Genomic DNA, 18,382 nt, shown 5'->3' on the forward strand with positions numbered 1-18,382 from the left:
AAACTTCAGTCTATTTCCACACGTTTCGCTGATCTACCACTTACACTGCAGAGGTTAAACACAAAAGGTTACCGTAAACGCGAACTTGCGCGCTCTTCGTGTAATCTTGGCACCCTATTTTATTCAGTTACTAACATTTAAAATTTGCCAACAGTGTAGAATTAAATTTTGTTCTGAGTTATTCCAAGGATATGTCAGTATTTATAATACTTTAGTTAATGTTTATTATACTAAAAATTGTAATTTAAAAAATTATATTTAATAAAAGATTTTATGTATTTGTATGCAAATTTTGATATTTTTAAATATCATAAAATATCGAATTAAGTTGTAATGAACGATTATTTATATACTTCATATGAACATCAGTTTTTTTTTTATTGAAAAACTGATCAAATAACAAATGAAATTTTGAACGTTTCGTAAACATTCAAATGGTGGTACGTATTTAATGGCCGATGGCCCAGTGGTAACAACGCGTGAATCTTAGCCGATGATCGTGGGTCAAAACCCGGGCAAGCACCACTGAATTTTCATGTGCTTAATTTTTGATTATAATTCATCTCATGCTTTACGGTGAAGAAAAACATCGTTTGGAAACATGCATGTCTAATTTCACTGAAATTCTGCCACATATGTATTCCACCAACCCGCATTGGAGCAGTGTGGTGGAATAAGCTCCAAATCTTCTCCTCAAATAGGGAGCGGAGACCTTAGCCCGGCAGTGGATCATTCACAGGCTGTTACGAATACGAATCAATGAGAAAATGCAAAAAGCCTATTTAAGAAACTACATTTTCAAGGAAAAAGAAGTTTGCTAAAATCATAAATCAAACCGTGTTCTATTTATCTGACGCGTACCAGAGTTATCTTAGTTCGATGTCGAATTTTATGTCTGAAGTTTTGCCTTCACTAAACTTCATGACTAATTACGTAAGTGTTACCTGCCTTAGAGTAATTATAAATTCTGCGATGTATTCTAATAGGCAACTAAGTATTGCGCTGTGTTCTTGTTAAGATTATAGAACAACTCACCCAGGATCTTGTATTAATTTAAGTTGGTTAAATATGTTATGAGGAAGAAATATGGATATAATACTACTAGCTACTACTACTACTACTACCGATTCTTCTAGGATTGCATAGAGAACAAAAATATAAATATTCATTTTAATTTTTATCGATTTAACAATTTTATCCAATAAAATATAATTTAGTGAAATGTATTCTAAGTGTGAATTTAATGCTTTTGATAGCTTTAGAATGAAATCGTATAAGTGCAAGATTTTAGTTAGTTTAAAAGTCAAATAAAACGTCAATAACTGAGTTTTTTTTTAAATAGTTTCTATTTAAAGTAAAAATTAAAGGTCATATTTGAATGTGACTTTTCTGGCATAAAATAGCAGTTTTTTTAAGTAAGCACTCAGTACGTATCTGTTTTGATGCTTGTATTATCATTTAGGTTTTATTCTGACATTTCACGATCGTTTCTATGATGAGAGCGATCGTTCTTACAAAATAGTTTTAGTAAACGGAAAATAGATTTCACGTCTGTTATATTTACTGAGTGGTACATTTCCTATGTAGCATTATTTAATTGTATAAAAAAGTGCATCATTTTGAATATTTTTAAATAAAGTGTTTTAATTGCCCTACGGTTGAACGAGGAAATGCAAGACAAACTTGCTAGACGCTAAGTTATGAGATCGGTCGATAACCGACTTCCAGTTAACTAAACTTAGAAAGCCATAATTGTTATTCAGTTAACTTGGATGTTCTGACGTGAAGCTACACAGTAGTTTTAATTCAAATAACTTTCTATATTGGGAGTGCTATTTATAAATATGAAAAAGAGTTTTTTTAAAATACTTTATCACTAATACTGCCAATCTTATTAAATATGAATTATAAGGCATTTCTATTCTCTATAAGTTATTGAAGTTGATAATAGCCATCGAGATTTGCCAAATACCCATGAGATTTAGAAGCGTGTGCGCACACACAGATGCACTGCCTATCCCCTCGCTCTCATGTTCCGATGGCAATCCTCACGCCTGGAAAGAGATCAGGCCCTGTATCAAAAGCTTTATATGCTTTCTGAGACATAGGAGTATAACACTGCCGACGTGCAAACTCCAGGCTGTTACGGATAATTTCTAGACGGAAAAACCCAAGACATTTCAACCCCAAGGTTCTAATAAGAATTGCTTATATCGGCCTTTCGCGGGATTTAAACCTGGGACCTCATAATCTGCATCTGTATTTGCTAACCGTTGATTAATATAAGGTAGTATTCATAAAAATGTTTTAATGATGATAACAACTCAGAGCAGACGCCTTCAATAACGTAATGTAATTAGCAATTGTGAAAGGGATACTCGTAAAGGAATATAGATAAAGAGATTATTGGACTTGCCAATTTCGAAAGCCATAGACTGTAGTTGACCCTTCTTTCTTTGCCCTCTGTTCATCAAAAAAAAAAAAGGAATGATATGAGATTAGGTTTCAAAAATAGTATTCAAGCTAATTTATTTATAGAAATAATGATACTTGATTTTATAGTTTGCGTTTAAGGTATTCTCCACTTTTCTTAAAAAGATTATATGGCACAAGAAATATAAGAAATAAGCCATTTCTTCTTTTCTACTTCTAACGTAATGTATTACGCAAATATCTTAACGTAAACCAAAAGGTAATGTAAAACGAGTTATAAAGTAAGAAGATTGTATTCGATTCGATTCTGATACACGATCGCTTTGTCTATGGTTCGCTTGTTATCCGGATGGTCGTCAGTTAGTTTAACAGTAGTCGTAATGTCTAGCATAATGTTTTCATTCACAATCCATATTGGCTCTGCACGTGAGGTTTATAATTTTTTTTTAATATTATTTCTTTTATTACTAAAGACAATAAATATTACTAAACTTATTATGTATATCCAGTATGAAAGGCCTACGTGCTTATTTTCAATAAGCGAAAAAATTTTTTTAACTACAGATACTTGGAAAATAAGAGACTAAGTTAGGTTACAGTGATTTCAGAGAGGTAAACTTTAGTTTTTATGATATGATAAGTTCAAATTACTAGTTTTTTTTTACATTTCAAGCGAAGCAAATTTTCTAGTGGCATTGAAATCAACTATTTATAAGGTTGAATTAAAGCCGAGTTCTCTGTAAAGTCCATCTAGTCAATGGTTATTGACTTCGTTGGGTTAATTGATGACGTCCTTACCGATAACGACTATGACCCTACCTTACTTTATACCTACTACACCACACTCACACACATACATTTGTACATAAAGTCAAGTAATGTTGATTGGCGTATTAAAAAAATCCTATATATTTGTATAATCATTATATTTTTTCAGGATATTTCTGAATAATCGATTTTTCTCAATAACCGACTGATACTTTTATATATTATAAATATCTTATCCAAGATATACTTATATATTATATTACACGAGTTTCCATTCAACATTGCCATATTCAAAAAATAAAGCATAATAAAAAATAAGTTTTTACATAATTAAAATAATAGAGGTCAATCTGTAATAAAAACATACGTATGCGATTCAGACACCGAACGAAAATGATTCGGAAAGATGCAGACAAATTCAGAACTGAAGAGCGATTCAGAAAGAACGGTAAAAATGATTAATACAGTAACAGTAACAGTAACAGCCTGTTAATGTCCCACTGCTGGGCTAAGGCCTCCTCTCCCTTTTGAGGAGAAGGTTTGGAGCTTATTCCACCACGCTGCTCCAATGCGGGTTGGTAGAATACACATGTGGCAGAATTTCAATGAAATTAGGGACATGCAGGTTTCCTCACGATGTTTTCCTTCACCGTTAAGCACGAGATGAATTATAAACACAAATTAAGCACATGAAAATTCAGTGGTGCTTGCCCGGGTTTGAACCAACGATCATCGGTTAAGATTCACGCGTTCTTACCACTAGGCCATCTCGGCTTTAATAATTAATATTAATTACTAATATTAAAGATGATTAATAATATAATTATTACGGATAATAATTATATAAATATATTAGGATGTTCCTGTTTTGTCAGATAAATGGACATTCATAATTTCTGATCTATTATTCGTATTAATGGTAGTAGCGTTATTAGGCAATAAAATCTTCTTCAATTACGTCATCAGTTGCCCGCTTCGCTCTTGCTGCTCGTTATTTAATATTAACGATAGGTGATACTACTACTTGTAACATTATAATATTTATCCTGTAATCTGTCTGTGTATCTGTCCTGTTGCACATAAACTACGTCGTATTTCACCAAAGGCAACTCATTTTTCATAGTATCTAGTATTTAATAGTTAAATGTTGATGAATGTTCAAATTGGGCAGCTAATTTCGATTGCCTCTCGTAAATTCAAAGAGCACTCAGGTATTGTTGGATCTGATAATACGAGACGGATCTTTTTGTGAGTTTTTGCTCGTTCATCTTAACTAAAGCCCTTTTTCATCTGACTTTGACCCACCAATAGTCCCAGATTGAATTTTGAGATCTGTAAATTTGATTAATCTAAATGGCACATCCATTAGAACATTAACAATTGTTGAATCTATTTTTGAGCTACACGGCTTTAGTTGAGTTGAGTATTTAAGTATTTCGTGTAATATATGCAGTATTTTATAATAATTACTACTCCTGAATTGTAATCAATTTTAAATTATATGATAAATATGATTACAATAACAAATCTTCCATTATCTTAAATAGGTCTGGAGCATATCTACAGAAAGTCTAAAGCATATCCCACTACAGCTTAAATATGTAAAACCATTTTAACCGACACATGTTAATTTTTTCACGATATTTCCCTCCACTGACCCGCAATAGATTATTGAAACAAAATAAACGGAAATCAAAAGGAACGTTAAATAATATAATTTTAATTATTAAGTAATCATATTTTCTTTAATAAAATTGTCATAATAAATCATGTACATGAAAACTCAATGGTGCTTACCCAGAATTTCATACGCGTACCAAATCATTTGTTGGGCATATACATAGTAAGTCAGTCGTATCTGTTATAATTTAGGAATCGAATCTACTCGGGAGTCGGACTCAGTAGTATTTATTAATAATTGTAGCTATAGGTGAGATTTTGCCAAAGAAAAAATTAAGTAAGCATCAAATATGCCAACTTTCAATAAGAAAAGCGTCCTGGCAGAGCAAGACTCTATGACTAATACTGTACAGTGTATTTTAGTTATTCAGGTGTGCTTTCTATTTCTTTCATAATCAGATGGGACGGCCATCTGATGCGATGAATCTAATAAAGCGAAAAATCCGTCGCAAGAATATCGATTTTATCGAGAGCACGAAATTTGGCAACTTCCAAACTTCGAGATGAAACTAATACTTTTTTGAAAAACTCAATTTCAACAACAGCCTTATACGGTAGCCACTACATCAACAGACAGATAAGCCAACATTATATAACTTATCAAAACTTTTACAATGTATTTAGACCAAGCCAAAGATACGAGTCGATTTCTACTAGTTTATTAGTATAAATAAAATTGATACAAGAACAAGGACTTTGTTAAGGTATAGAAGGAAAATAGTTACCAAATTAATCATCTTATTAAAAGTTAAATATTCCTTGAAGTAATTATTTCACTCTGAATAATTAATAAACATTGGTGTACAGGATAAAGGTTCATAAATTGATAACAACTTTACTTTATAACATGTCAGAATGGCTAATACAATTACTGCTGTACCGTGTTCGTACCTGGAGCACCTTAGGTATTAAAATATACGACCAAAGTAATGGTTTCAGGATGCAAACTATGTGGCAGTTTGTCATAGCATATATAAACTCATATGATACACCTAACTGGGAAGGGGGTTTAATAGAATAATGAAAATTTAAAAACATATAATGCTGAACGATTCAATGCACAACATTCTTATTGTATTAGAATTCTAAGAATAGATTGATTAAAAGGAATCAATTGTAGAAAAGGGGACTAAAAGAATAATGAAAATTTAAAAACATATAATGCATTTCAAATATAGGATTTTTTTTGTTTATAAAAAAAGATAAAAATAGGGTAAATCTTAATAAAATCAAAGCGACGTGATTTGACTCGCACGTTTTGAGAGTATCGTGCATAAGGTGCACTGCCAATCAGCCTAAGTGCCCAATTTCCTGCTGTATTCAAACTCTTGCAATCAGCATTATACTCGATGGTAATCATGGCGTTTTAAAGATATTTTATTGTATTATTTATTTATCAGTAATGAAAAAAAAACAACATAGAAATATTAAAAAAAAAGTAATAAAATCCATCTATAAGAGATTTCTTTTAGATGCTCTAGAAATTATAGTTTATATATTATAAGTATGTGGACGGGCAAATGGGCCATCTGATGGTAAGTGCTCTTACTGGCTATACGCATTAGCACCGTAAGAAATATAACCATGAATCTAACCTAAATTTACATAGCTAATGAGCCTTACTTAGAGCTTATCTTGGAAACTAAGGTGTGATGTCTTTTATGCGTGTATTTACACTGGCTCATTCACCTTCCCAGGGGAAGAAAACAATATGAAATATTGCTATTATGAGGTATAATGTGTGAAGTCCTCACTACAGGCCACAGGCATTAGCGCCGAAATAAATATAAGCATTACTTATATATCCAATGCTCTACCGGCCTTGGAAACTAAGATAGTCCCTTGTGCCGGCACTGTTACACTGACTCTCCCTACGAACCGGAAAACAACCAAATTTAAGTTAAACGGTAGAATATGTATAAGTGGGTGGTACCCAGACGGGCACAGTGTCAGCAAGCAATTAATATGAGTATATAATTACAACGATATAAGCACAGTCAAAATAATTAATCATATTTGAAATATATGAATGATAAATAAAAATTTAACATATTTTTAAAACTCAAAATAACAATTGCACGATTAGAAAATATAATATGTGTAAATAAAACAAAATAATAATCAAAATTAACGTGAAATAATATAATTTTAATTATTAAGTAATCATTCTCTTTAATAAAATTAGACAGCGGTTGCCATAATTATTCCTAGAGAAAAATCTTTATATGGTTTCATTAATTAGGTCAAATAAGAATATAATCCTATTAATTTCATTCATAAGAGTGTATAATGTGATTATAAAATTATTATATTATGTAATATAACGTCTCGACATTGAAGCATTAAACTAAGTCTGGTCTTACTTACCTTTGACGTCAGAGCGTTTGTGCCTAAATCAGTTTCCTCTAAAAGCAAGCATGCTTCGTGCCCACGAGATAACTTATCGAAAACTTGGATATAACGGGATTAAACTAGATCGATCGGTACACACGTTGTGTACACGTATTATGTGTATATTTTATATTCTTAAGGTTCAATGACTTTCTTTAATTTATTTCAACTTTATGCTTCGCAATTAGTGCTTATATTAGGATTAAGGTTCCGTTATATTGTTAGTATTGAAAATATATATATTGAAAAACGCTTATTACAAATTTTAAGCTGAAAAATTAAGCTCTTTTGATCGAGGCTTCACGCGCAAATTTAGCGGCTTTAAGTAAGGCATGAGGCATGGGAGGGTAAACCAACAAAATTTATTGACAAAAAAATCCATATGATATCCTGAATCTCAGCTTCTACGACTATATTACTTAGCCAGTGAAGTTATGAGGCAGTCAAAATAATGATAATAAATAAACAAATATGGAAAGTATAGAACCAAACACTTTTTATTTTACTCCTTGCTTAAGTATTTTTTCCCTCATTGTCATTGTTTAAATATCTCTATAATTATATATATTATTATTTTATTTTTTAATTATTAGGAAAATATATTTAAAAAAATGCCTATCATAAATGAATGACAATTAATAAATACTATACGACAAATATTTATTTCAGAAAAATTATCGTTAGTTATATTTTGATTGAGCATTAACTTTTGTTACCTTTAAAATACTGATTTGTAGTTTCAGCTTGATATCTTTACGAACTGACAAATAACTAAATACGTTAGAAAACGTGCTTAAAAATTATTTTTTTACTAGCGTTATCGTCCAACCGACCATTCACCGAATGATTTATTTACTTCACGTATTCAAGTTAATTGCTCCTCGAAATAAAAAAATACGGTACCTGTATTATCAACTCGTTAAAATAAACTACAAAACGGAAATATTGTTAACAAACTCGAAAGTTTAACTTTTGTTTACTTTTGAGTTGTATGGAAAGAAATTATTTCGTTTCATTCGTTTTGAAATTAAAAGTTTTTGTTTGTATATCAAGAAAGTTTCCTTTTTTAATCCATTTTTTATAGATTTTATTAACTATCCATTTTGTAATGGTTTCAATTTTTGAAAGCCAAAATTTTTAATAGCCTTTCTGAGTTTCTCAGTGTGTATATAAATTTATATGCAAGTTAATGTCTGTCTGAAATGGTTAGCTTTAACTCATTGTAAAATCCCAATATTCCGGGTTCAAACCCTTGGCCGTCCCAATAAAAGTTATTGGGATTTTCTCGTTGTTTCTAGCTGTAACTCTTGTGTTTTCTGCCTTTCTATCTCGCGTGACTTGAGTACAAATTATATCAACTCTGAACTTATGTTATTATTTTTATCTAACGTTATTTAGATTAAATCCTATATAGCATATTAATTTATCAGTTATTTCGTCACAAGATTCCATAAACAGTTGTTGAATATCTCACCCAAGAGCGATAAATTCGAATTTGATAATGTGGCCAGTCAAAAACGGTCGATCATACCTGAGGCCCAAATTTAATAAAAAAGTAAATATAATTAATTACAGGATAATATATTAAATATATGGTTATATTTAAGTTAATAAGTTGACGCGGTACACTCAATTTTTATTTCATGAATTCGGTATCAAATAATAAGTAGTAATTATTTTATATGAAGTCTGAAGATTTTCATCTAATGATATCATCTCGAAGATAATAATCTAGTTTGACTCAAGTGTTCTTATTTCAAACTCCCCGAGTATAGTCTCGTGAGACAGGTCTCGTTCAATGAAAACTTTATAAATATGGCCAAGATCAATAGTATTTTGAAATTCAAAAACTTGTTACTTTAATACACAATGTATTTCATTACACAGTTATCGAATACTGAGACTGCTTGATTAATAAGTTTTAAATGTTTTTGAAACTAGTTTTAGTTAGTATATTACTTTATGATAATTCTTCAAATATCACCAGAAATTTAAAATAAAAACATATGGACGCCCAGCAGATGTGAAACGTGGATATTGATAGTGAAGTAATTTATAAATAAAATAAATATGCAGTAAAATTAATAAAAAAACATAAAGATTCGTTCATAAAATAAACATTATTTTTTATTATTATTATATACGCTTCAAGCATGCACAAGTAGAGAGCCGCATGGGAGGAAAGGCATTACTTACCTCATACGCGTGCCAATAGATGTTCACATCGAAAACAATATAAGCCTAAAAATAGTTTAATAAATCTTTCATTTGATCAATGTAATTTTTTATAGTATTAAATTTAAACGAATCAATTTTAATTGTAGCACCAAAAATGTGTATACAATATCAACTCAATTTATTGGATCTGATTTGAAATTCAGTTGCACGATTTGACCCACTTACGGGTGAACTTAATAAAATTTTATGAAAATATTTGTTCGTGCTACGGGTATGTGCAATCTCGGAGTCTCCCTTCGGGATGGTTTTAAATAGAACAAAGTAAGGTTGCTTACAATAGCTTTTTTATTGAAAATGAGTTAGCAGACTGGCAATGGGACCACCTGGTAAGTGGTCACACTAGTAAGGGATTTAAAATGTTATGTTCCTTGTGCCCTTGTTCTTTGTTTTACAAATATTATATAAACGAGAGAAGTAAAAATAAATTTATAAAGCTATTTTTTCGACTCCATAACGAAGGATGCATTGCATCCTTCAATGTGCAAGGTATTTAGAATTATAAATATAGCTTTAATAATTAGAAAATTTAATTGTTATATTTCATATACAAGATTACATAATATATTGTAAAAACACTAGGTAACTGTTATACGCAATATACGATTAACGCAAAAACCATCCACATAATCGTTTGTAGTAAATGAAATTCATAGAGTGTATAGTTTGTTCGAACATGCTGTATATTTTAGAAATATAGTTGTTGTATAGTTGTTTGAGAGAAAATTTCCTCCGGGCGTTTTTAAAGTGATGCCTGTAACTGTTATCTTAAGACTTGTCACAGATCTGTTTGAAATGCCACACACTCAGCTCAGGTGATGTAATAGCTGAGCTTCATATTATCTTTATTATAATATTAACCAATTAAATTTTGATATAATGAATACTGCATCTAAGTTATATCATATCCATGCGAAGTCGGGTTGAAATACTAGTGTCAGCTATTTGAACACCACGAGTTCCTATATCAATTGCATTTTCAAAGTTAACGCTGTTATATCGCAGTTGCTAAAACTACTGGCAAAATTTTCAGTTTTATAAATACCCCTGAACATTTTTCCGCGTCAAAATTTCGTTTTAACAATGCAAATCCCCACTGAACTTTTAATCCGCTTGTGAACTCCTAGTAGCAACTCCAGTTTGAAATCCTTTAAGCCGACAATGAAATATATTAGTTTGTCACGGCATAACCTAGTACAAATTACCTACGAAGCCTAATTAGGTTAATATGCCTTGATGAAAGATAGTGATGATTAATAAACATAACGAATGACATGTGCCATTGGACGATTTATTTTTAGGTAAGACGTGATGTGTCTAAATTAACCAATAAAATTTAATTGCTGAAAATTTTTTAAATACAAGGAGCATGTAATGCTCGTTATTGTCTCAATGCTATGAGTGTAGAATTTATATATAAGTATGTTATAGATAAATATTAGCAAGAATTCTATTCGATACACACAGGTTTCCTCACGACGTTTCTTTAAGATTTTCCACGAGATTACCTGGCTTGAATCCGTGATCTATGTTTTCTACCACGGTCATTTTGTATATTTTGTAGTTTTGACGGACAGATAAATTTGAAATCTGATATTTAAGAAACAAATTTACAGATATGTTGAATATAAAATAACTTCTTCTAAAATGTCTTCAAATAATCAACTCCTGTAAATGTTAAATTCTTCAAATGTCTTGTATAACTTTAAGAGAAAAGTGTACAGAAGCCCCCGCTCCTTTTTACTACGTGTTAGCGGATTTGCATTTGTCAGCCTTACCTTCGATGTATGCAGATTTCCTTACGATATTTTTACCGGGGAGCTCCAGATGAAATGTAAATACAAAGTTAGCAATTTTAAATCTTAGTTAACCTTTCTATTTTTAAAACTAGCTATTTAATTAAATGCCTTATTTAAGTGTTTGTTGATGACCTATATATTTACATTGCGTGATACAATATATTAATAACACATCATAAATTAAAACCATGAATTATGTTTTTAGTTATTCGTCGTTAGTGTTACTTTAATTAATATATATATTTATTTATCCAATGTCGTGGTCTGTTATACAAAAATACAGAATTCTGTGAATTCGAAACTCTTAAATAGAAAACTGAAAAAAAAGCAGGAACTTATCTCGTTTTACCTGTTTAAGTAATTCTAATTTATTATATCATATTCATAATTCAAATAAGTAATTGATTTTCTTTTTTTTAAATTACAAATACAAATAAAATATAAATATAAAAATAAGGACAATTCATTGAAATTAAAAACATTTTTCTACAAATAATATTAGCATAAAAAACTTATGTATTATTGTAAAAAACTTCTGGTTGTTTGAATAATATTTCTCTTTATTTAACTTCAGAATGAAATATAAGGATAACAACGTGACGAAAGACGAATGTATTTCAATTGAATTTGAACGGATATATTAAATGAAAGATAAACTTTTTGTTTCAGATATACGAATACCTATAACACAATGGAACAAATCAGCAAGTACCTCATAATCATCACGTCGCTAATGACCGTCAAATTGACCGTCACCGAGAGCAAAAACGAGACGAAGCCCAAAATTGATAGACGGCACTACCAAATGCCAATCTTCATCAACGTCTGCGACATTGTCGATAGACGTTCGAAAGTACATTGCTACTGCGACAGTAATAAGCCTAAAATGGCGACTCGAGCGGATTGCTGGATATTCGGCGGTGGATTAACTGAGGACGACTCGATATGGCCAAGTTTTTCATCACAATCCGAAATAGAACATCTCATGTTCAATGTTCGTACCGATGACGCGTTAACATTTATTCCAGCGAAAGCTGTCGTTCGACTCGACAGACTTAAGCATTTATCAATCCAATTTGGGACAATCAAAACTATACATCCCTATGCATTTACTAATTCTTCTACTTTGCGTCAAATTGTATTGAAATCGAACAAAATAACAAATTTAGAAAAACATTCTTTCTCGCAAATGATGATGCTGTCAAACCTCAGTTTAGATGATAACCAAATATCTGAACTAAAAACTGACGTATTTTTTAATTTACCCAACCTCCATATTTTACATTTATCGAATAATAATTTAAGCTTACTGCACGAAGGTTGTTTCAAGCACTTAAATAATTTGATTGAACTAAAACTAGATAACAATTATATATCAGTAGTAATTAGGGAAATGTTAGAGGGCTTGGAAAATCTTTCGCGATTAAACTTAAGAAACAATAAGATAAATATGATTGGAAACTTGGCATTTAGTGAGTTGTGGGGTTTGAAAGAATTGATGTTAGATAACAACGCTATAGAATATATATCCGAGAGAGCGTTTGGGGGACTAACGCAATTGAGAAAGTTGACGCTGTCGGGGAATAAACTGACAAGTTTTTACGAGGACATACTTGAAGATATAAGAAGTCTCATCGTGTTGGATCTAAGAGACAATCTTTTGACGACGATATCGTACGAAACAATACGACCTGTTGTAGAAAATGACAAATCCCTTTCATCTGTGGTTTATTTAGACGGTAAGTACCCAACGATATTTCGCATGATTAAAACTTGTCTGACGTCATTCTTTTGTACTTCACTTGCGACCTACTTAGAAGGCCATCGTTATGCCAAGAACTGCGATTAATGTCACAATACAATTCTTGTCAACTTCATAAAAGACCTTCTACTTTATAAAAGCGGGTTGCATGTATTGGTTTAATTTACGACTTAGCTTATTAAATAAATTTACTCAAAACAATTATAAATCTAATGTTGTCAAAAAGAAGTTAATTTATTACTTTAGGGAAAAATACAAAAAAATAAAAACTGCATCAAAAACTAATGTTATACTTTGTGTAGCGCCATTATATCTCGCGATCACATGTTTATGTCGTGCAATCTGATAGTTCATGTAAAATAATTTTAATTTTAAAAGCAAAGTCAAGTTTCGAATTTATTACCAAATATTTATTTACGACTGTATTAAAATAATCCTTATCAAATAAGTCATTTCTATTACCCTCATTCTAAGTAGGATTAAAACTTTGGACAGTCGAGTTTGTTATAAATTTAGTTCTGTCGTTTCTTGTTACTTTTTCTTCTCGTAAACAGAAGTTCGCTGTAACCCGGGCTCAGTTATGAAATTCAAATTGCTTTGTCTTTTTACAATGCGGAAAGTGTGAAAGCTTGAAAAGTTGGAATGAATAGGTGTTAAAGCCATTTTTTGCCATATTTTTCAATTTCACTGCTTGAAAAACAATTTTGAGTTTTTCACTGTCAAGAACCGTGATCATAAAAGTCGTATTATTAATTTTTATTGTTTGTAATTAATTGCGTTTCAAATTATTTAGCGTCTGTATAATAAAATTAAATAAAATATTTGCAATAAGTTTTTTGTCCGAATAAGATTCAACAAATATACTTGGCATTGTATTGATTGTTATATCGGATCAAAATGATGAAATGCCTCTAAATTGTTATTTACGACGCGGCGATGTAACCTCAATAGCACATTCTATGAGAAGAATGTATCAATAAGACAAAATAATACAAGAGCTTCTTTCGATGCGAATTGCTTTATGTTCTTTTTTATTTTACTTTTAAGAATATTAGCAACGCCTGTTTTCTAAAATTCTCTTTTATTTCTATTTTAGTCGTATGTTAAGCGTAAAATATTTCTTAAGAGTAGTTTACATCAGTCGGACTTGGATAAGGATGGGTTCGAATCTATATCATTCAAATCGGCCGTATTATAATGGTGGGTTTTTAACACCATGTACCAAAAGGAAATAACTTCTACTTTACTTACAATCATATAAAAAACAAATGCACACCTGTATAAAATAGGATCGATTTTATTAAAGCAGTGCGTGCTTAATCCTTTATATTATTCATAAATGGATTTTCGGTAGCAGTAAAGGCAGCTATTGAAAATAAGAAACGTATTTTGTTAGGTAATCTGAAGTAAATGGTTAGGGTCTTACTGTCTTTATCCCAAGGACTGGCTTACTGTCGTAAATTAGGTTTTAATATATAATAAACATACAATGGTATCTAAGAGTATCACAAGCCTAAATATTTAATGTTATGTTTGTTACTTTGCAATCCGATTTTGGTAGGTTCATATTTATGGCGTAATTAAATATTGTTTCCTTCTTTTTTTATCTTAACTATATAAAGTTTTAGTTCCAATAACTGTATTCAATATTAAGATAATCTTTTTAAACAACCACTTCCAATGATTGATCTTAGGTACAGTAGTACTTTTGTAATGATCACATATATTTGCACGGATTGTTGTTATTGGTTTAAGCAGTTTGCAAAACTAGTTACTTCGTTGATAACGTTCGCGCTTCCCGATTCCCGTTTATACTGAGGGAGATGTTGAGTGTAAAGCATACATTTATAATAATAATAATTGGAACTATCTATAATTGTAAATGGCAAATAAAATTCGCACAAGTTATATATTCGAGTTATATGTTCGAAAAAGCAAAAATTTAAGTGTAGCTTTAATTATTCCCTCATTTGTTACATAAATTTCACCCATTTGCTAGGTTACGAGAAATTTGAAAATAGAACAAATATACAATATTTAATTCATCTGCTTGTATAACTTTATCAGCAAATTACGACAAAATTTAAAGTAAAAAATGACTCGAAGTCTTCGAATATATTTTTAAACTTCTGTAACTCAATGAAGATAATCTTGTTACCAAACGTTTTACAAATTTATTCCACAGATAACTCTATTAATCAATGGTCTGAGACAATAGCAGATCTATTACGAAAATTTAATTTATAAACTGAAGTTAAACTTTGGAAGGTAATCCTATTAAGGAACCACTCGTTGTATAAAGTGAGTAAAACGCATTACGAATTCTGAACAAAATATATCGTCGACCGGATGATAAAGACTTAGCTCAGCTTTAAAAGTTATTCGGTCAATGAAATTGAATAAATTCGTTTCAGTGATAAATACTATTCTTATATGACAGGGTAAATAATAAACCCGATATATTTAAATACATTTTTAAAATTCAAAGGCATGAAAAATTGAATATCGTTGTATGCAATAGAGGCTACGTCATATTTACAAACGAAAATGCAAACTAGCTTTACTGGACAAAACATGTGCATTTATTTCAGGCTATAGTTTCAAATATAGCTTTTTTGATTTGAACGATAAGTCAACATAGTCATTTATAAAAAAATTTAAAATGTCATTTTATTATAGTAAGATATAATATCTATAGTGTTTGTTGTGAAGTCAAATAAATAACGGTTGTTGCATGTTTGAGACCGTGTAACTTTTAAACAACTTAACTAATCGAAGTTATACTCACATAACGAAATAAAGTGTACAAGATTTATTACACGCACGTATATTAAGCACGCTTGGCATAAAGAATAGGTCATTTTTTTAGTGTACATTTTATTTTTTATCTTAAAAATCATGGTTACGCAATGCTAATGCTATGAATGTTATGTACACTTATAATTGATATGCGTATCAGAAATAGTTTCTTTTGTATGTGTGTTGGTCCTTGTGTAATATGTATATTGTTAGTGTGCTTATAAAAAAATAGACTGTACTGAGAAAAAAAACTGTATACTCAGTCAATACTCTGTACCAATCTCATTCGTCAGCAAATAAATTTGCAATTTGAAAATAAAAAGTGTTGTTGGCAAATTTAAAAATATGTATAGAATTTAATTATAGAAAATAATGTCTTGACTTTGCGGGATCAGAAACTTGGTGTTATAATTTGCCTTAACTTCCCATGTTAATAAATAATGTTGCCGATTCTATTAAAGTTATTTTTGTAGGTAATATTGTTGTAAGTGGATTGTGACGCTGCAAGTATTTATATGTCGTTGAAAATATCTCGAAGTCTCAAACTCTCATACGAGGCAAGCCTTTTAAGTTTTGTCGTTTGAAGAAAAAAACACAACTAGAACCTTATAGTACCTCTTATTATTTTTCAAAGTATTCACCACGTAGCTTAATACACTTTTCCATTCGCTCAAACCAGTTATTATAACATTTATTCCACTCTAAAGTGGAAGGTGTTCAAAATGGCTGACTTGAAAGCGTCGACTGCTTCTTTACAAAATTGGAACCTGTGACCACGAAGACTTTTCTTAATTTTAGGAAATGTAAAGAAATCGTTAGGGCTTACGTCAGGACTGTATGGATGATGGTCAAGAATTTCTACTTTTTACTGCTTCAAATACTCAATCGTTTGACGGGCGCTGTGTGTGCTTGCGTTGTCGTAGTGCAGGATAATGCGTCGCTTTGAGTTAGATTTTCGAAGTTCAGCGATGACTTGTGGTAAACAAAATGTGGTATACCACTCTGCGTTAACCGTTCTACGATTTTCAAGTGCAATAGTCGCAACATGGCCGGTTTTTCCAACGAACGTGGCCACCATCTTCTTTGAAGTGCTTCGAGAACGAACAACTTTAGTCAGCTTTGGCTTGTCTTAAAAGACCCAGATTGTAGATTGTTGTTTGGAATCAGGATCGTAGGCATAGATCCAAGATTCGTCACCACTAATGATGTCGTAGACGTGATTTGACCCTCCTCGATTGAACCTTTGCAGAGTTTTCTTACACCATCTGACGCGTGCCGCCACAATGATCACAAATCGTCGGAAAGCAGATGCGGTATCCAACGGCAAACTAGCTTTTTCACACCAAGCGCTTCATGCAAGATCTTCTGAATGATTGTCCCTGAGATGCCTAATAGAGCCTCTATCTCTCGATATGTCACATGACGATCTTCGAGAATTAGTTGTGTCACAGCAATGATGTTATCTTCAGTGAAGGTGGATTTTGGGCGTCCTTCGCGAGATTTGGCGCTTCATCACTGAACACAGATGTTAGCTCTTCAAAATACTGAAGCCGTGTCAGGCGTCTTATAAAGTTGTAGAAAATTATTGCATGAACATTTTCCTTAGAAAGATTCATTTTCATACGTAACCTGACAGATTCCAATCGACGCTGTGACTAAATAATAGCATTAATCCTAATACTTTCAACTGTTTTGAGATTCAACATTTAAACACATTCGAATATAGAACAGTTCCAAATTCAAAATTGCCGGGAAATATGGAAACGACAGAACTTAAAAGGCATGCCTAGTATTGTAGATAGATCGGACTGCTCAATGTGCTTTACTAATAATTACATTGAAAATAATGCCCAAAATATACTAATCCAGCAATATAAAAATTAAAGTTAAATGTAAATTGTTAAATTTCTAATCGTTTAAGCTTTTTGATTTGCTATTTTTGAGTATAGAGAGATTCCTAAACGTACAGTAGTATTGTAAAATATATGATTACTATTTTTTTGAGAACAATATGTTCGTTTGATTGAGACAATGGTTCTTAGATAGGAAAAAATGAATATGTTGATATCAGAAGTTGGAAGTGCTGTTATCAAGGTATAATGAACAAATTGAAATCAATCAATCAACAGCCAATCGTTGTCCACTGCTGAACATAGGCCTCTCCCAAGGTGCGCCAAAGCTCCCTGTCCTCCGCCTTCCGCATCCAGTTGGTGAAGAATAAATAAATTGAAAAGAAATACACAAAATATAATTAACATATCTATGTTATTAATAGAATATAATGGAAAAAAACTTTGTTTCACATAAGTTCTATCTAGGTTTATTAAATAATTCAGCTTAAAATTTGGGCTTAGTACAATGTACTTGCACACTGCAATGCGGCCTTATTGCTTCCAGCAGTCTCTTACAGGTCTCTGATGAGAAGATTTTTGTGAATGAAGTTTAAATTATTTAAAAAGATAAAAACTTAAGATAATAATTGATGGAAAGGCATAACTGAGTTTCTTATCGATTC

The 18,382-nt window shown here is 31.2% G+C and overlaps 2 protein-coding genes across 2 annotated transcripts in view; both read left to right on the forward strand.

Moving 5' to 3' along the window:
• The window catches only part of LOC126769612 (uncharacterized), a 553,155-nt gene that overhangs the window by 454,175 nt on the left and 80,598 nt on the right, over positions 1-18,382 (forward strand). The gene's annotated exons all lie outside the window — the stretch shown is intronic.
• LOC126769416 (connectin-like) overlaps positions 1-18,382 on the forward strand; it is a 49,577-nt gene that overhangs the window by 27,600 nt on the left and 3,595 nt on the right. Inside the window, exon 2 of the mRNA XM_050488180.1 lies at positions 11,976-13,045. Within this exon, the coding sequence (XP_050344137.1) occupies positions 11,998-13,045 (1,048 nt within the window). The 5' untranslated portion in view covers positions 11,976-11,997. The remainder of the gene's footprint in view (positions 1-11,975; positions 13,046-18,382) is intronic.

Source organism: Nymphalis io, chromosome 7 (genome assembly GCF_905147045.1).
Source record: "Nymphalis io chromosome 7, ilAglIoxx1.1, whole genome shotgun sequence".
NCBI classification, from domain to species: domain Eukaryota; kingdom Metazoa; phylum Arthropoda; class Insecta; order Lepidoptera; family Nymphalidae; genus Nymphalis; species Nymphalis io.